Source organism: Plutella xylostella, chromosome 5, assembly GCF_932276165.1.
Source record: "Plutella xylostella chromosome 5, ilPluXylo3.1, whole genome shotgun sequence".
NCBI lineage: Eukaryota > Metazoa > Arthropoda > Insecta > Lepidoptera > Plutellidae > Plutella > Plutella xylostella.
In genome coordinates this window covers 12,608,608-12,629,294 of record NC_063985.1, presented here as the reverse complement: position 1 = coordinate 12,629,294, position 20,687 = coordinate 12,608,608, and the positions used below count along the sequence as shown (strand labels likewise).

General features: G+C 38.9%; 2 protein-coding genes across 2 annotated transcripts; both read left to right on the top strand.

Annotated features, from left to right (window-relative positions):
* Positions 1-1,123: 1,123 nt before the first annotated feature.
* LOC119692347 (caveolin-3) lies at positions 1,124-2,432 on the top strand. The gene is made up of 3 exons (XM_048633255.1): positions 1,124-1,144; positions 1,286-1,465; positions 2,244-2,432. Exons 1-3 carry the CDS (start codon positions 1,124-1,126, stop codon positions 2,430-2,432), a joined length of 390 nt encoding a protein of 129 aa, XP_048489212.1.
* A 4,023-nt stretch (positions 2,433-6,455) lies between these two features.
* LOC105395039 (mutS protein homolog 5-like) lies at positions 6,456-20,338 on the top strand. The gene is made up of 15 exons (XM_048633254.1): positions 6,456-6,479; positions 6,877-7,084; positions 7,316-7,544; positions 7,954-8,124; positions 11,319-11,457; positions 11,679-11,741; positions 11,815-11,919; positions 12,076-12,172; positions 12,500-12,690; positions 12,783-12,828; positions 13,091-13,229; positions 17,135-17,355; positions 19,496-19,641; positions 19,992-20,104; positions 20,218-20,338. Exons 1-15 carry the CDS (start codon positions 6,456-6,458, stop codon positions 20,336-20,338), a joined length of 2,013 nt encoding a protein of 670 aa, XP_048489211.1.
* The last annotated feature ends 349 nt before the right edge of the window (positions 20,339-20,687 follow it).

Here is a 20,687-nt window from a genome sequence, read left to right as displayed (position 1 = left end):
AAAAAAATATCAGAATTTCAAAATACGCGAAAAAGAAGCAAATCTCCATAGTAAAAAGTCACGTGACCAACTAAGTTTCTATGGATAACAGCATAGAACAACGCGGACTCGGGTGTACCCTCGGGAAGCGTCATAGCGATCTTTCTTGATACAAAAAAGTCTGCCAATTTTTGCGGGGGGAAATTTTACCGTTTACCATGATTATGTCTCATGGGACATATCATTATGAGTTTTAATTCCCAGCAATAAGGGTTACGTGAAGTGACATTTAATAATGAACACAGTGTCTTCATTTTTCTTGCCAATGGATGTAACAATTATCGATAAGTGTTATCGATGAATTCGAGAACATGGGTTAGAAATACTAATTTCAAATTAATTAGGTATGGTTAAATTTAATAAGGAATGATTAATAAACGAAGTCACCCGCTTTTCGCTGTACATTTATACTCACGTGATAGGTCGTATCGCCGTTTTTGAATGAGTACAATGCACTGAAGTTGTCGAGTAAGTGGGCAACCCGACGACGGTGAGATGCTTTCAAGCCGCCACTTCGGGCGGCCTCTGACTAGGCTTAACGACTGCTGCCGAAGCAGCAACCGGGACCCACGGCTTAACGTCCCGTCCGAAGCACGGAACTTCCAGAAAAGAACCATTTGAAATCGGTAACTCATGCTGTACCTACCAATGGCTGACCGTGTCAGTTGTTGCTTAACCTCAGTGATCAGTTACGATTACTGAAGCCAATTTGACTACGGACGCTTCCCAACTATGACCTTTTTTGTCGATTAATACATATCTACATACCGGTACATCACTATTGATTTTTTTTGACATTGGTTGCTAGGAAACAGCTATTAACAATAAACCATGACCAAATCTGTGATCAAATCCGGAATCCGAATATTCTATGAATTGAAGCTGTCATTTTAGGATGTAAACAAATCATTTTCTATGAAACGAACGCTTTGCCAACTAGATTGAGTCTAGTGAAAATTGAGACTGCAACTAGTTTTTATAAATCGGTGGGCCTTTCTGGCCTACCACCCCGCCAGAGGGGAACGTCTGGCTATTTCGTCTCCAGACCATTCATACTCAATGGATAACATAGAACCACTGCACAATGGAAAATGATTTTGAAATTGCCAATTTTGAAATTCTGATTTCATTTTCGGGCTTAGATATATAACATGCTGCATATGTTATTTCGGCTTAGTATACCCTTTTTGCAGAACCAAAATACCCAACCACCACAACCAACCAACCAAACACCCCCATTCCACAGATAGTGTGGGACGACGTGATCGGCGAGCCGGAAGGCGCTCGCAGTCCCGAATGCGCGTGGCGGCTCAGCGCCTACTGCTTTCAGCACGCGCGGGACTGGTGCTACACGGGGCTGGCCGTGCTGGCCGCGCCACCCTGCGCGCTGGCCATGGGGTGCTGCTTCGCGTGCTTGGCTTTTGAGGTGGGTAACGAGGCTGCGAAATGTGTACTAGACTCTAGAAGCGCGCTGTTATTATTCTAAGTTTGAGAGCAAAATAAATTATGAATTCCTTGGTGTCGTCATGGGACCTTCTTGGGCACGCCTGCTTGACATAACTTTGAGGTTCGAAGCAAAGAGGTACTCTTCGGTATGTCATGTTCGAATCAAAGAGGTCACGATATTATTCGAGTATTAAGAAAAAAAAAGTAAGTAATTAAAAACTCATTGGTGTCGTTATGGCGCCTCCTTAGGTAAGCTTACCTGAATTTGAGGTTCGTAGCAATGAGGTTTTTTCGGTAGGCTCAAAACAAGAAGGCCGTTATTATTCTGAGATCAATAAGGACAATAAAAGCTTCGCAACGCAAAAGTTAGAACAGAAATACCTTCTGTGTAAACACTTGTGTAGCTAGTCTAGAAAATTACGGAAAAGTGGCCGTTTATTTCAGTGCTATTTCAGTATTTTAACCTTACCCGGCGAGTGGGTAGTTTATAAATAAAAATGCACACCACTTATGCATTTCCGTGAAATCAAGGCTGTAGAATCCTGAAATACCTAAGTACGAGTCAAGAATGCCCCAACACAAAATGTTTACATTAAAATATACTTAGCAAAATACCTTTGTGACTTTGCGAACTCTTTCTGAATAATTTTGTCTATGGTTAGTGTACCTACTTCCAAAAAATATGGTAAAAAAATATTTAACATAGACTTTTTACATTAAATTAACTGATGATTAAAAGAAAACCTTTGTTTTTTCAGCAAATATGGTGTGTAGCCCCGTGCACCCGCTGCCTGAAGATCTACCTGGCGTCTGTGCGGACCATAGTGCAGGCGTGCATGTCCGCCTGCGTGGTTCCCGTGGCCGAAGCCGTCGGCCATCTTTGCCGCCATATTCGAGTCAACTTCCGGAAAGACTCACCGGAAGCAAAGGATATGCTTATTGTGTAGTGTGCGCGTACTTTACCTTTTTAGTGATTTTAGTGATGGGTGTAAATAAGGGTTTTGTAATTTAAAATCGATCGATTTAAGATAAAATATGGTTTTTAAGTAAAATTTGATCTTTTGCCATAAGTGCCTTTTAACTTTTAAAATGAGATGATTACTTCGTAAACTAGTAATAAGTTTGTACTACCTATTGATTTGTTATTGATAGTGAAGATTTGATGTTAATTAACATTAAATGTACCTATTACGTAAAACAAAAAGTTATGAATAAGATATTTGCACTGACTGTAATACTGCTGTGTTGTGTCCTCGTTGTATCGTGTTCTATTTGATGTGTTAAGACCTTCAATATTTTATGTTATCATATAATATTAGACTAAATTAAATCTAAATTTGCGTATTTGGGCAGTTCTTCTTTTTAACCTACATAACTGTGTCTCCACCAGTTTTGAGGAAAATATCATGAGTTTTACAAATATTTATTTATTTATGTATATTTCAACGTGCATTGTACTAAAAACACAACGGCTGTAAACGTTTACAAAAATATAAATTTATATTTTTGTATTTAAAATTACGTTACAGAGTGGTAAATCTGCGTGACAGAGGTGTATTACATACGAATCCTGGCTGTCTCCTGCCACTTCATCCTGCGTATATTTCATAATTTTAGAAAAAAAAATATATGACGAGATAAAATATAAAATTTTATTTAAACTCCAGAAGATATTACTTATTTAGTAAAACAAAATATATATTTTTAAAATATTTCTGAAATATTTAAAAAAATTGTTGAGAAATTGTCTCTCACTACCCAATGTTTTAGTAGTTACACTCTGTCACGTAGGTTGCCATTTAAAATATTTGTTTGAGCCACTCGTCCATATTGCCATCGATCAGAGTTTAAGATCTCCTTTTCCCCCTTGGTAAGATTTCCCCTTAGAGATCCAGACACCGCGTATCGGCCACCCGCAAAGTGTGACAGGAGGTGCGTGTGTTTATTCGGCGACAGCTTCGTCACGTAGGTAATTGTTAAAATTAAATATATTTAAATTATTATTTTGTTATTTACTCATTGGTAATAACGATTACTTTGCAATCAACATGTGAATAATACATTTTATGTTACTGTTTAAATACTATTCGACTTTGCAGTACATTTTACCCCTCTGTCACACGACAAATCTGTCACATTCCTACCAAACACTCCAACCTGAGGATATTCATCAACGAAAAATTGAAGAGAAACTACACGTTTTGGTTAAAGTACGAAGCGAAAGGAACGTCCAATACACTTGCGCTGCAGTAATAAAAAGTTTCGTCAGTGAAAAAGGTGATTTCGTGCTATTGTTCTCAAGAACAGACGATGAATGTGGTAGACTGTTTAATATGGTGGAGATTGATTTATCGGATGTTTGATGATTACATTAAAGTCCTTCCAGCTTCTAAGGTAATTAAAAAAGGAAAAAAAATAGTTTTTCAAGTTCTAAGAGCCACTTCTGTACTTTCGAAATATGGCTGATTAAAACTTTAAGAAATTACGTAATTTTTCGTTATATTACTTAAATTTTAGTTTGTCGAAAATATTATTTGTGCAGATAAACATTAATTTATGTAGTTGGAACAAATTTATCCTTTAAGTTCCTGAAATACGGATATTTCAGTCTCCAGAGGTTCTCAAGTGTGATTTTAATTAGTTATACTAATTATAAAGATGTCTCCAGTTAATTCTTTGACTAAATTGAAACCATAATGATTTATATGTAAGTTACTAAATTATTCTTATTAAATAAAACTGTTTTATTCCAAAACCCTGCCTAATATTTAATAGAATAACAACTCTGTCACATCGTTTACCACTTTGTAACGATTGGTGTCTCCTGGTAGTCAACTTATTTTTGGTCGTTTATATGTTATGTTATAAATAGTACAACTTTGGAAAAATCATATTAAATTTAGTCATTGATGTTAACGTCTATGCTGTTAATTTTTTACTGTAATTAGCAGCGAAAAAATATTTATAACAAAAACAAGCTTCATTTTAGCTGAAATTGTGACAGAGTGGTAATAACTACTTAATAAATATTTTGTTATTACTAAAAATCCATTCCTTCATATGTTTTCTAAAATGGTATTTTGTTTCTTAACGTATCAAAAAAGTTTCATTTCAAACGACGAAGACTATCTCGTTAAAAAAAAATAAAAGATAATGTGACGAAGGTGTAATTTTTTGTGCCTTATCCACGTATTATGTCCTTAAAATATTGAAAAAATTGGTAAACTACGCGGCCAACTACCTTTTTCGATAGAATAGACATGAAGCTATCATAAAAATGATAAGAGTTCACCAAAAAGCTATATATTTTTTTTTCGAATTTGTGATAATTTTTTACTCATTATGTAGGTTAAAAAGAAGAACTGCCCATTTACATTCTTGTGTTTATAAAGGTACCTAATAGGCTTCGGCTTTCAGGCTTTAAGCCTGAAAAGTATTCCAATAAAACGAAAGCTAGCACTTAACCACATGAAACTGTTTCCATTAGGTCGATGACCGGTTAACACGCTAACATGTGACTCTAATGACACCCATTGGCCACGACCACTAGCCTAGCCTATACAAACTACTGACCGGTAAAATGTGTCCGGAAAAAATGTGCTAAGCTTTCCCGCCATTTTTACACACACTCGTTTAGATACGGTGCGAATTTATGTTACGAACGCACGACTAGTAGCGATTCCGATGGTGGAATAACAATATGGGCGCTTTTAGCGCTTTTGAAGAGATTGGCACGGCATTGTTTACCTACTTTACAAGCACTAACCTAATCGAAAATAATAAAATATTCACTATTGGCATTTACATTATGATTCATGTCAAGGCCCTTTGCTATGTGCTGGCTGGCACAAAAGAAAAAAGTTGGTATTTTTTTCTGTAAAAAGTTTAAGTAAAATTTTAATGGCGGGAAAAAGAAAAACCAGCTAATTTGTTTTTATGAATGTTTTGATTTGAATTAAATTAAATATACTGCATATTTATAACAAAGAAGATGGATGGAAGTACGTCGTCGGACGGAGCTACTTCAGCGACCATTGATCGGCCACAAATTAATAACTTCCCTTCACCTTCCGAGGGGTCGGGTGATTCAAGAGCGAGGCAAAGTCAGTTCGTTATTGCCCAATGTCGCAGGTAAGTGTGTTTTCATGCTTATTTTATGAATACCAAGGAAGGATGACTATGAAACTAGGTCATGTTTCGATCATGTATTTCTACCTAGTGAATAGGGTTGGGGGTGGCAGAAGGGCGTAAAAGCAGTCTATTTACTATATCCAATAATTTAATTGTATAATTTTATATTGTATCTTACGGAATATTTCAGGAATACCAGCACAGACGTTTCAGCGGCTCCGAATGCCAGCACTAACAATGAAAACACTGAGGATTCGGACGCAGAGGACGTAGGTTTATTAACATTTACTTACTACTTATCTGTTTCACAATTTCAGTAGAAAGATCTGATTATTCGTGGGATAAAGGTCCATAAATTTAACTATGACGATAGTTACGTACCTATATAATTATCACACAGATAACCATCATCCAGATATCGTGAATCAGGCTCTTATAATTATGTACCTATATCCTACGTGGGTATCTACTAACTGCTAGCCGCATTGATAGATTACCAACTTAGCACTTAGCTGTTAACAATCTGTTAACTAATGTTAGGTGGATTCGCTGGATAGTGAAAAAGACCCTTTAAAAAGCTAACAAAAATAGGAGGTAGACACTCCTTATATGCCTATATTCCCCTTATTCCCCCGACTGGAGTGTTTATGACTATTCCTTTTACTTTACTGTCCTAAATTAAAATTGCCTTATCATATCAGCGTATACTGTCGGTGTACTGGCGTGCAGGGAAATTGGGAGCGGCACACTATACAATACAGACCGGGGAGGTGAGTTCACTGGCATTTATTGTACCATTATTCATACTTCATATTAATAGTTCATAGTTCATACGCATTATGCTTTTGATAAATGAAAGAAACGTTAGTTACGTTTTATTGTGGCTAGGGGTTGTGTGGCCTACTTAAGCACTTCACACTAATTACAGTGCTGGTGTTTTTATGAGTTTATAAGGCGGAAAAAACACGCATCAGATTGTGAATACCAACCACTATATTACATTAATTAAAACCATTTCGCTATACCTACGTTGCGTTGGTATAAAAAATATTTTTAGCGGGTGAGGGATAACATTAATAACGTTAAACAAATAGACATCGTAATGCTACATAGGCGCTCGAGAAGTCTCTTAGCATAATGAAAGGAGCGTACGTTTTTCATATCTTCACATTTTACACACAACAACAACTAATTTGTCATATTTGTACAATAAAGAATTAAATAAAAAATAAAAAAACCTACACCTCCCTACCAACCCAGCTACAAGTGCTAGAAGAGATAGTGGACCGCGCGCCCGCGCACCAGATGCTCTCGAACCTCATCAGACGAGTGGAACCCTCCAAGCTACTGGTAGACGGAAAGGCTCAGGGTACCTTCGTTAATATGGTGAAGAAGATTGTGTTTGCGAATGGAAATGATAGTGCTGAGCCTGCGTGTAGATTGATCTTTATTTCGGCTAAGGAGTATAGTAAGTTTTGTTATTTTTTATAGTCATTTAATTAGCGTTCTCTCTACTTTTCGACTACACAAAGTTGAACCAGTCAGAATAGTGTCTATCGCTGACTGCCCAGGATGGCTCCTTTCATGTAGAAACATGACTTAGATAATGAATTATCAGTACAGGGAGGAAGATCATAACGAAACGTCCCGAAGGCACCCCAACCTTCAATTCAACTTCCCAATTTGCTGCACCCTCCAGATTTCGAAGCATGCAAGCGCCGCATCTCCTCTCTCTCTCTGCCTCACGAGCCGCACAACTGCACCGAGGATGAGCGAGCGATATTCCTCCGCACCATCCTTCACTTCGGGCAACTACAGAGTGTGCACGCGCTGGGCGCTCTGCTGCGGTATGTGGACCTCAACTGGTCCAGTCTGAGCATGGACCTGCATAGCAAGCCGCAGTTTATGGGGCTGAAGAAGATTTCTTTGTAAGTTTATAAGTAGATAAGTAAGTAAGTATGTTGGATTGGCTGTGTGTTTATGTTTAACTGAGGTACCTGTACCTAGGTCTGTAGGTTAGGGTCAGGATAGTAAAATCAGACGCATTTGGCTACTCATGAAACTAGAAGCTATAAAAAGCTATCTATTTATAACTTTAGATCCAAACGATCCCATTCCAAGACAAACCGCCTATATGGAAAACAGATAGTACCTAGGTGAAAACACTCCTTAGTTTACCTACGAAGACAAAGTGCATTAGCTGATGATGATACCCAAGCAATAAACGAAACGCCTAATTTTTTTAAATAAACCATAACTACACCTACACCAATAACAATGATTAAATCCAAGTTGTGTTCGAGAAACCAGTGCCAAAAACCCTCCTGTAAATTCCAGAGCAGACATAGTGACAATAGACGCGGACACATACAAAGGTCTGCAGATCTTCAGCCCGGTGTCGCACCCCAGCGGGTTCAAGAAGGGCGCGCGCGCCAGCGACAAGGAGGGGCTCAGCCTGTTCAGTGTCTTCAACAAGTGCGCCTCCAAGGTGGGGCAGAGCCGGATGAGGTGAGGGATGGGAACTGAACTCCTACATAAGTATCTATCTTAAATGAGGGATATTTAATATACAAAATAAATAAATACCTTTAGTTATCCAGGCTGGCCTCCAGTGAAGACACATGCGGTAACATCTTGATTCTTGATGATCACAATTTTCAACACAATAATTATTATTCACAATATTGTACTAGGTAGGTATACACTAATTTAATTAGTATCGGCTGGTATATTAGATCGCAAAACACAGATTACATAAATTAAGTTTTCCGAATTATTAACGAATTCGATCGATACAGCGCAAGTAGAAGATCGAATGACAACCGTATAATTATACGAGGGCGGGCGGGTCAATAAGTCCGTGACTTTTTGAAGAAAATACTGGTTTTTGGATCATTTTATTTTTCAACGTAGTCTCCTTTGAGCTTTATACACTTTGTACAAAGTTTCTGCAATTTTTTTATCCCTTCCAAAAAATGAGGTTTCTCGAGGTCATCAAAATACCCACCTTGGCCTTCTTTGGCGCCGATTCACCCCGAGAAACCCACTGTTTAGACTGCTGTTTGGTCTCTGGTGTGTTGTGGTGGATCCACGTTTCGTCCACGGTTACAAAACGGCGCAAAAACTCGTCCAAATTTCGGTTGAACAACGCCAAACACTCCTCTGCAAAGTTGTCATTCGAATGCGTTTGTGAGCAAACGCGGCACCCATCTTGCGGAAAGCTTTTTCATACCCAAGTGATCATTCATAATTGAAACCACTGAGCCACGTGATATCCCTGTGGCTTCCACTATCCCTTGCACTTTCAATCTCCGATCGGCGAACACCATGTCGTGAATTTTTTCAATCATTTCAGGTGTAGAGACCTAAACAGGGTGCCATGAACGTCCGTACTTGTACGGCCAGAATGGACTTCAGTAAACCACTTTTTACCATAGATATTGATGGTGCAGAGTCCCCATAATCTTTATCAAGTTTCAGTGTTTTTTTTTTTTTCGCAAAAAATCATGCTTAGTGAGCACACGAAATTCAGTTTTTTTCCATTATGTTTTTAAATCACGCGGTAGTTGCTGAAAAGAGGTGTAAAACACAAACCAAGTGACGTAACTGGTCCAAATTTTGACAGATATCAACTGACAGTTGCCTGTTGACAGGAGCAATGTTGTTCTTTCAGTTAAGTGGCGGGAAATTATAAAAGTCACGGACTTATTGACCCGCCCTCGTAACCAAGTACCCGCACCGAAATATAAAAAATAAATATTTGATGACTTGAATCGAACACATAAGCTCCTCTTGTAAGGATACGGCAGGGCCACAGAGTTCATTATATGCAGTGGCGGATTAAGAGCATCGGAGGCCCTAAGCACAAAGCCTGTGTAGGCCCCTAATTTAGAACAATTTGTTCCTTGACAAAGAGTGACAAACAGTTCAATAGCTAAAACGTCCTATAACTTTTCTATAAAAAAGGATGTAGGTAAAACATAAAAAATAATTGCTTGCCTTAAAGGCCTACGACACGCGCAAGTATCACCACCGTTACAACTGCGCAGGTACGCCGAGCTATCACACGGCACCTTGGAGTGTATATGCACGGCACAGTTAAGTACGCGCAAGCCTCATTTTTATCAAAATCATCGGCGTGGAAACTAGAAAAAATGTTTCCCAATTAGTCTACTAGTATATTTTCAATGTTTGCAAACAACTAGATTTCACTAGAAAAAAGTCTAGTTGCCTGCTATTCCCAAAAATCAAACCGTACACAAAAAAAAATCTGTAAAATTGAAAAAAAAACATTCATATGTTAAACTACTCAAGGATTTAGAGAATGGGTACTTACTCTAATGAATGGCAAAATTATTACAATTTCAAACATGTCGAAAAATGCGCAAGCCGGCCGCGCTTCGGGGTTGGCGCGGTAAGTATACAGTTTTACCAACCACACGCACGGTATTTCCGTGTTTAAGCCGGCCTGCGCAGGCAAACAAAACTGTGGTGATACTTGCGCGTGTGGTAGGCCCTTTACCAACCACACGCACGGTATTCCGTGTTTAAGCCGGCCTGCCCCCTTACTCTTGAAAGGCAATGTATTGCGGCTGTCTTGCGTACTCAACATTTAAAAAAATCATAACTTCTCTTCAAAATCGATTTTACACCTATATACCTAGAACGTAGAATTTATTTTAGATTTTGGCTGAAAAAGCAATTTTTGGCCTTTTTGCAAGTTAACTTGTAAATTGTAGGTTATATTGTTTCTAGGTTCTCCAAATAGGCATTACCTAGCTGATGATCATATTTAAAAAAAAACACGCACTCACGCCTTGTACTAATGTACTCCCTTGCGGGGTAGGCAGAGGTGCATTGCTGCACCCACTTTTCGCCAGAGTGTTATGTTAGTCCCAACCCAATGTAATAGGGGGCGGGCCTATTGCCATTTTACGGGCACATCCAAGACCCGAGAACAAATATCTGTGTTTAAACAAATATCTGCCCCAGCCGGGAATCGAACCCGGGACCATCGGCTCAGTAGTCAGGTCACTAACCAGTCCGCCATTCGGTCGTCTCTGATCATATTAGTATTTTTACTTTAAGGAGAAACGCCTCTGATGAGAAGTTATGATTTTTTAAATGTTCCCAACATACGCAATACATACAAGACAGACGCAATACATTGCCTTTCAAGAGTGGCACCACTGCGCAGGCAAAACTGTGGTGATACTTACGCGTGTGGTAGGCCCTTTACCAAACACAAGCACGGTATTCCGTGTTTAAGCCGGCCTGCGCAGGCAAAATTGTGGTGATACTTACGTGTGTGGTAGGCCCTTTAATCAGAGCAAACTCATTACATCGGTCATTTATTTATTATTATTTATTTATTATTTATGAAAACAGGCATATATACATATATATATTATTGTGGATGAATAAAATGTAGGTATAAAATGAAACAGCAGCAGAGGATGGGGCCCCTGGAGGCCCGGGGCCCCAACAAGCACGTGCTTGTCGTGCTTATAGGTTAATCCGCCACTGATTATATGGGCAGGGCTTGATTAGTGATGCACTATCATTTTTGTAGCTCCGCACAATCACACATGTTATGCACCTGAAAAACCCCCTATGCCATATCAACGCCCCCCAGCTCATCAATGACAAGTAGGTTTAACCTACGATCACTTCGCAACAATCATCAAACCTCCCCCTTCCAGAGTGCTCCTCCAGCACCCCACCAACGACATGGCACTGCTGCGTCAGAGGCAGCAGGTGGTGGGCTACTTCATGAGAGCACAAGCGGATACAACTCTGAGGAACATCTGCTCCTCGCTGCGGTTTGTCAAGAATGTTAATGTGAGTTATTAGGATTTGTGGAATTTAGAGGTAGATTTATGACCCATGTAAAAGTTACGGAGCATGAAAATAAATGGGCCCGAGGGACTGAAATTAGATGCCTAGGGTTGTGCTGAAACATTCCAACGTGTGATAGGTACCTAAAAAATATTTCTGACTAACTACATTTTCGTATTGTTAAGTAAGAAGAGTATTTTTAAAAATTATTATCATGATTACAGGGTATTTTGACTAAAATCAAGGCGCTGTCGGCGAAACCATACCAATGGAAGTCACTATACAATGTGAGTAACAAATCGTACACTACTTTGTGGATTTGCATTATGTGATGATTAAAATATTTTAATTTAATTCTAGACGTTGTACAACACGGTGTTGATCTGTGAGATGTGTGAGAACGTGGCCGGCGCCAGCGACTTCCTCGACCAACTGGGATCTTACGATAACAACAAATTATATGAGGTAAACATAACAGAAAGCTAATTTATACCTAAAAAAAATACGTTTTCAATCAGCATCATCAGTAAATGATCACTGCTAACTGAATGTAATATAACTCTGCCAAAGTCCACTGTTTCTAATGTAGGTACCTACCTACAACTGAATAAATGGTTTCAGATGGCTCTTTACATGAATCGGATCATAGACTTCGATCTGTCCAAGACTGAAGGGAAGTTTACAGTGAAACCCGGAGTGGACCCCGAGCTGGATAGGAGTAAGTATTAGAATGCAATACGAGCAATGAAAAAGTTCCAGCACCAAATTACACCTAAACGAAAAGGCTAGACTAGTGACTCCGTCTGTAATAATATACATTGCATAACACATTTAACACTGCATCAGAAATTACATGATATTAGCTACCAACAAAAAAAGGAAATATTGGGTTAACGTACGAGTAGGGGTCATTTGGTTTTGGCATTGACTGGGTGGAACTTTTTTATTGCTCTCGATTATATTTTCTTTAATATTCAGTTCATTTTTACTCACACTTTCATGTTCGACACAAAACAAATTCTTGTAACCCAAACCTCCCCATCAGAGAAACAAACGATGGCCCAACTCCACGGCCTGATGTCTGAGACCGCCAAGGTGGAACTAGAGCGGTTACCTCCCTACATCGACGAGTGCACTATGCTGTACATGCCACACCTCGGCTACCTGCTCGGGGTCCGGGCCTGGGAAGATAACTTGAGTGTGGAGCAGAAGGAACTGCCGAATATGCGGTTTATGGTAAACTGAATTTGTTACTTTGTGTTTTCAGTATAAATAAATTAAATAATGTGGGGAAAATAAAAAATAATGAAAAATGTTTTCTTTTTCAGTTCCAAAACAATGACTACATTCACTATAAAAGCAAAGGATGTGAAGGTACGTTTTATAGCTAGGCATAGAACATAGGTGTTTTTTTAAATACCTACCTAAATAGGTATCTCAAAACTCCAAGGACCAAAATAAAATTGTGTACTTCATAAAAAAAATTACTATTGCATCTTTTTGTATAATAGAGGTTATACTCCTTCTCCATATCTTACAATCTAGACAAAGGTTTATCACCGCACCGGATAGGTACCTACATAATTATGATAAAATTTAGTAGGTAGGTACATTTACTAAACCTTCGTTCCCCCAGAGCTAGACGTGATGATCGGCGACACGTACCCCGAGATCGTGGCGCACGAGACTCGCATCATGATGCGACTCACTACCATTGTGCTGGAGAACTTGCAGACATTGTCTGCTGTTATTGACAAGTGTGCCGAGCTGGATTGGTAAGACCACAAATTATTAAGGGTGTTGGCTGATTTCAATATAAAATCCCTGAAAATTAGAAGACTAACGACACATACAGTATTGTGCAAATTAATGTGAACACGAGTGAAAATTTGAAAAAAATACATTTATTGGCTCTAAAATAAAAAAAACTGATATATATTAATAATAATAATAATAATGTGGCAGGGCAGCTTGTGGCGAGCTGTTGGGCATTAGCGACCCCACCCACCCGATGCCGGGGAGAAACCCTGTTCCTCATCTCTGGCTTGCCTTTATTGGCTGTCCAGAGTGAACACTGACGAGGAACAGGATCTCCCACCTCTTGCTTGCCTTCATTGGCTGGCTTGAGTGGTGTACCGCTAGAGCAGAAATGCTCGGAGGAAGGATGTATATCCAGTAAGTGCTTGTAGGGGTCTTGACCGGCATCCGCGATTGCTCTGAGAGCCTTGGTATACCTCTCCACCCTCAGCACCTCATGCCATGTTGCCCCCTTGTTGCTACGTCACTGTAATGTGCTAGCGACTGTTTTGGGGTGCCCATTTAATGTGTGTGCGAGTCACCCCCTGCCTTTTTAACCGTGTGTGAAACATATAGGTCAGGCAGGGGCCATAGTCCTTCCATAGTCCCAGTTACCCAGTCCATTTAGCACCACACTCCATAACCCTGTATTAGTTTTCTCCATATCCCACAATAGTCCTGCACTAACCGGGGATTTTCCTTGGGTTTACTTCTATAGTTTACACAGGGAAAATCGTCGGTTGGTGTCACATTTCATATAGATTAATGTTGTCAAACGGGCCTCTACATGTTGGCTTCGGCCCCATGCACGCCTTCCAAATGCCCGGGACCCCATGGTCCCGAGACGGTAACGACACAACATAATAATAATAATAATAATACATTTATTTTCAGATAACAAGATCCATAGTACATGCAATGTCAATCAAATTAAAAATAAAATTATAATTAAAAATTAAAATTAGATCACAATAAATCAATAAATAAATTAAATTAAAATTACATCACAATAAATCACAATTAGTATAATTCATAGAGTATATTAATTTATATCGGTTCAATCCTATTTAACTATATTTAAAACAAAATAAAAATAAATAAATAAACAATCACAATGTCACATTAATAAATAATAAGGATAAATTGTGTAAAATATAAATTAAATTGATAAAAAATAAAATATTAAATACAATTGATCCGAATAAAACAATATAGCATGTCAGGGTAACGTAGCTATGGGACGACTCGACTTCCCACATACTGTAAGTGTACCAATAATGACACTTACCCAGTGCTTCAGTATTGGGCCATCGAGCCGCCCCGCGATGACTGCTAGGATGTTGTTGGTGCTGCCGCGCACTCTGCTCAGCAATGAGGCCGTCCTTTTTCTGACAATGGCATGGAAGCCGTCCACGCGCGCCTCCGCGAACATGCCCGACGCACTACAGTGTCGCGGCAGCCCCAGCAACATCCTAAAGGCGTTATTGTACTGGATGCGCAGGGAATTGATAGCCCTTTGCGTGTAGTTGACCCACAGGCTACATGTGTAAAAAGATTGGCAATATGCCCTAAATAGGGTGACCTTTACCTCTCTTGTACAGCGTGCAAACCTGCGGGCCAACATATTGGCACGGACTGCCAACGCCCTACGCTCCCGCTCAATGTCCTCATCATCCTTAAGGTCATCTGTCACAATGTGCCCAACGTACTTAAATCTAGTTACGCGATTCAGTTCATTTTTACATAATAAAAAAGACGGTATCTCCTGAGGTAACTTATTTTCAGTTTTAAAAATCATTATCTCACTTTTTGTTACATTGTACTTGAGACCATTTTTTTCCGCGTACTGTTCACAGGCTCCAAGTAGCTTCACTAACCCACCTGTCGACGGACTCAGCAGCACCATGTCGTCTGCATAACTGAAATTGTTGCAGCTTTTGCCGTCAACATAACATCCTGCATGCATACTGCTGAGTTCGCCGATAAGTTCATCCATATAGAGATTAAAGAGCTTTGGGGATGTTATACCACCCTGTCTCACCCCGCATTCCAAGCCATACTCGTCAGAATAAACATCACCCCATCTTACTTTATTACTCTGATGATCATACCAGTATTGGAAAATATTGACTAGTTCCATAGGTAGGTTTGACCTTCTACATTTTTCCCACAGGACATTATATGACACTAGATCAAATGCCTTGGAAAGATCTAGGAAACAGGCATACACGTTCGTTTTGCGATCCGTATAGTATTTGACGGTATGCTTGAGCCCCAGCACAGCACTCTCCGTCGACAGCCCCGGCCTAAAGCCAAACTGTGCGTCATTTAATTGCAGATGCGCGCTGAGCCGGGCGTCCAGCAAACCGTCAAACACCTTCGCAATGATAGTTGCGAGCGATATAGGCCTGTAGTTGTTTCTATCGGAGATGTCACCAGTTCTATTCTTTGTTATAGGTACAACTATTGTCTCCATCATTTCCCTTGGAAGATAGCTATGTCCCAAACAGCTGTTATAAAATAAAGAGAGCACTCTCGATACATGTTCTCCTCCATATTTCAGGTGCTCAATGCTGAGCCCATCCTGCCCCGGAGATTTACCTCTGCTCATAAACCTAATTATGGTTGCTACCTCCTTTGAGGTAAATTGAGTCTGAAGAGGTCCATCGGCAGTATGCGTGTCAGCACTAAGCCCCTGACTCGTCACATCAATGGGCGACTGTACCTTGAAGTGCCCTCGAAATAAGTCAGCAATGGCCTTCGGTTCGGTTACACCGTCAACCGATACGGGCAGACTAGGGTTGGTATTGAGCTTGTTGGTAGCCTTCCAGAACCTGCTAAAATCCTTCACTTTGTGATGCGAAGCTAGAATATCCATAGCTATCTGTTGTTGGTTATTCTGGCACCACTGAAGTTTGGACTTAAACACTTTCCTACTAAGGCACATTTCATCGTAATAATATCCCGAGGTCGGCTTGCCATACAAAAGCCATTGCTGAAACTTAGCTCGAGCTGTGGCGTGTGCATCCTTTACATGCTTATTCCAGCCTATAACTCGTTGTATTGACCGTTAGCATCAACTTTTCTTAGTTTGGGGCTGTTTTTCTTACATAGGTACCTGATGACTTGTGCCCGTCGAAGGGATGATGGACTCGCTAAAATACAGTGACTTGCAAGAACGGAGATTAGAAGTTGAACTAAGAAAATTTGATGATAACGGTCAATAAGTTTTTCAACAAAATTCGCCTCCATTCCGCGTGTCCAAGATTATGCTTAAATATTTCAAGGACAACAAGATATCATGCCTTTGGATGGCCAGAGAACTCATCGGCACTTAATCCCATTGAAAATAAGTGGGCCATCGTCAAAGTTAGACTTCGTAAAACGGATTGCACAAGAAAAACTAAAATGATTGAGGCTGTAATCCATACAAGTTTTTTAGACCAGTAAATATCAGAAAACTGTTAAAATCATATCGATTCTATGCCAAAACGTGTTGAAGAAGTTATAAAAGCCAGGGAGGACACATTTTCTATTAAAATAACTTAAATTGTATTAATATAAATCAGTTTTTTTTATTTTAGAGCCAATAAATGTATTTTTTTCAAATTTTCACTCGTGTTCACATTAATTTGCACAATACTGTACATAAAAGTAAGGGATGTGTAAATCAATGTTGTCAGCTTCTTACACATACAAAAATGTCCTGAAAATCCATTCAGTATTTTTTACGTTTATCCCTACTTATATTTTAGTACTATTCAACATAAATTACGAATACCTACCCTGCTTTGTATTACATTATTATACTTAATTTTAGGGTTCCATTCCTCAAAAGGTTGAAAAGGAACCCTTATAGGATCATTTCTCATGCTCATTCCAGCCTAATAGCAATCTCCAAGGTCTGCAAAGAGTTCTCATTTGTCCAACCGGAGCTCACTCACGAGAAAGTCATCCACATAACCCGAGGGAAACACCCTTTACACTTGCTTACGTGTGATGACTTCGTGCCCAACGACTTGCACTCTGATGGTGACAGTGGGTTTGTGAAGATCTTTACTGGGCCCAATGCTAGCGGGAAGTCGGTGTATATGAAGCAAGTTGGTTAGTTATATTTTCTATCTAACTGTAGGTATGTAAATGCATAGTTTACTTTAAAGCAGTAGTTTATACAGGGTGATTGGAAAGTCGATGTATTCCTTTAAATGGGTTGTAGTCGAAGGCATTTCCAGTCGATTGAACCCCATAATGCATTATCCGAAAGTCAACCATTTCTGAGTTATTTAAGTTTTAAGTTTTTTTAAGAATTTTGCCAAAATTTATGTTTAAATGCGAAATATTTCAAGAAATAACAATTTTTTTAATACTTTTTTGATTGTTTTGCATTAGTGACACCTTAGTCAACTAATCATAATCATTAATTGTGCAATATTTAACTTAATTTAGACACAGTGCTTCAAAATAGATGATACATTAAGAAAATGTTACGAAAGATGAAAACAAAAAAGCTAATTTAAAAAATAATTTTACCTGACAAATTTTCAGGCACTACAGCTTAAAAACATAATCAATTTATAAGCTTTAAAATGACATATTCCAATCTTAAATCGATTAAGGTATGACCAAAATGTAGCCAAAACAACCGCATGGGCGGACAAATCTCAGTAGGGAAACGAACAAGATTTTGTTTAAATTTTAAGGTAAAATGTCTTATAACTGGACTTTGTAGAGCTCCGAACCGTTTGCTAATTATTGTTCTCCGAAAGCGCGGTTCCTCAAGGCACAGATCGACTACAAAGTTGCTTGACCGAAATAATGCTTGTCCAATAACACGGTTAGCCGAAAGTACTTTTCGATGACGATAGGTTCAACGATAGAATGCTTTTTTGACTGCCCAGTTTGTCAAATTGTTTAACCACCAAATTGCATCTCCTATAACACTATTCGGTGAAACTTTTCAGCTAAAATATTTGGCACAGTGTTTGAACACGTTGAATTTAAAACAATCATTGTCAAACAGTGCTATTCTCACGTGCAGTAGCATTGGCCAGTAGGCCAATCATGTTTTCGTCGAATAAACCGTCGTCGAACAGTAGTTTTGTGGAACCGGGGTGTGAAGAATTATTTTGTTTTACCAATCATAATTGAAAATTACAATCGGCTAACCGTGTTACCGGACAAGCATTATTTCGGTGAAGCCACCTTGTCCTTTGAGGAACTGCACTATTGGAACACAATAATTAGTAAACGGTTCGGATAAGTCCAGTCTAACCGTGTTACCGGACAAGCATTATTTCGGTGAAGCCACCTTGTCCTTTGAGGAACTGCACTATTGGAACACAATAATTAGTAAACGGTTCGGATAAGTCCAGTCACAATACTTTTTACCTTAAAATTGGAACAAAATCTTGGTTGTTTCCCTACTGAGATTTGTCCGCCTATGCGGTTGTTTTGGCTATATTTTGGTCATACCTTAATCGATTTAAGATTGGAATATGTCATTTTAAGGCTTATAAATTGATTATGTTTTTAAGCTGTAGTGCCTGAAAAATAATCAGATAAAATTATTTTTTAAATTAGCTTTTTTGTTTTCATCTTTGGTAACATTTTCTTAATGTTTCATCTATTTTGAAGCACTGTGTCTAAATTAAGTTAAATATTGCGCAATTAATGATTATGATTAGTTGAATAAGGTGTTACCAATGCAAAACAATCAAAAAAAGATTTAAAAAATCGTTAGTTTTTGAAATATTTTGCTTATAAACATAAATTTTGGCAAAATTCTTAAAAAAACTTAAAACTTAAATAACTCAGAAATGGTTGACTTTCGGATAATGCTTTATGGGGTTCAATCGACTTTAAATGCCTTCGACTACAACCCATTTAAAGGAATACATCGACTTACCAATCACCCTGTATACATACAGTTTATATATACGTGTTTGTCCTAAGGTTTTGATAAAGGTGAATGATAGATATAAGCATGATATAAGAATCTGTTTCCTCGTGTGTGATTGGGAAGAACAAGAACCTTAAGCCAATCATGCCCAAGCGAATAGCGCAAGCGCATCTTGGTCGTTATTGGCCGTTGATAAAACATGACGCGAAGGATTTCCTGTCCCAACCATAGATAGAAGTAAATATTGCTTCTTCTTTTTACATAATATAATCCGGCTATATAGGCAATATACATCGTTTTTAAGCATAAAGAACGATGGAATCCACTATAAAACTACTATTTCAGGTCTAATCGTGTACCTAGCGCACATAGGCAGCTTCGTGCCGGCGGACGCGGCCACCATCGGCCTGCTCACGCACATCTACACGCGGATACAGTCCACCGAGTGCATCGCCGCTCATATGTCGGCTTTTTTGATTGATTTGAGACAGGTGAGGTGGAGATGTATAGGGTGTTGCAAAGGTGACATAGTAAGACGAAAAAAGAAATATAAAAATGAATTGCTATATCCCATTCCACGGAGAAAGACATCTGTTAAAAACCAAAAACTACCCTTATTCGAATGTAAAAAGGGTTCTGTCAGATGTCTTTCCCCGTGGAATGGGATATAGTCAGGAACTGACATAAGCCTGATTGGCCAGCGCTTGCACCAAGGGTGACAAAACGTAGTCTCGATCTTGTGTTTGTCACCGACAAGATTAGAAGAACAAGAAGCTTTAGCTATGTATATCGGTTGAATAGCAGTGTTTCAATTATATTTTTAAATTTGCTTGTTTTTCAGATGTCGCTAGCTCTGCAAGAGTCTACCAGCAACTCCTTGATCATAGTGGACGAGTTCGGGAAAGGTACTTCAGAAGTTGATGGCATATCTTTACTAGCGAGTTGCATCAATAGGTAAAATTTTATAAATATTACAATAAATATTATTTTACGGTGTTATCAAAGCTTTTTATGAGTAAATAAAATAGGCTTGCTCCCCTGTACACACTTATTTACTTAATTTTCAGTCTACTGTGTCGCGAATTGAACTGTCCACATGTGTTGCTAGCTACACACATGCTTCAACTACCAGAGTTCATTATCAAGACGCCATTGGTCAAATTTCAGGTAATTTTCCAGACTAAATAAAGTAAACCGAGAGCCTTTAGGTTTTTTGAAATTAATATTTCCGTATTTTATAATATAATTTTATAAAATATTACGGGTTCTTTTGTAGTATGGCTTTATAAACAGTAAGTGTGTCTTGCATAACAAAGTTAAACAAAATTAAATCTATGACCTCTTGCTCTGACATTATACTGTCAGAGCAAGATACAAACTATTTAATTTTATTTAACTTTGTTGTGCAAGACGCCCTAAGTACTTTATTTTTTTCCAGAGGTTCGAGCACATAATGCAAGACGACGAGCCGGTGTTCCTGTTCCGGCTCACAGATGGCGCCGTGGGCAGCAGCCTGGCGCTGCAGGTGGCGGCCTCC

Excerpts from the sequence above, each read along its gene's own strand:
- LOC119692347 (XM_048633255.1), top strand. The coding sequence starts at position 1,124 with ATGGAAAATGATTTTGAAATT. Across the intron at positions 1,145-1,285 it reads TGGAAAATGATTTTGAAATT|ATAGTGTGGGACGACGTGAT; the intron begins GCCAATTTTGAA and ends CCCATTCCACAG. Across the intron at positions 1,466-2,243 it reads TCGCGTGCTTGGCTTTTGAG|CAAATATGGTGTGTAGCCCC; the intron begins GTGGGTAACGAG and ends TTGTTTTTTCAG.
- LOC105395039 (XM_048633254.1), top strand. The coding sequence starts at position 6,456 with ATGCTTTTGATAAATGAAAGAAAC. Across the intron at positions 7,085-7,315 it reads TATTTCGGCTAAGGAGTATA|ATTTCGAAGCATGCAAGCGC; the intron begins GTAAGTTTTGTT and ends TGCACCCTCCAG. Across the intron at positions 7,545-7,953 it reads GGGCTGAAGAAGATTTCTTT|AGCAGACATAGTGACAATAG; the intron begins GTAAGTTTATAA and ends TGTAAATTCCAG.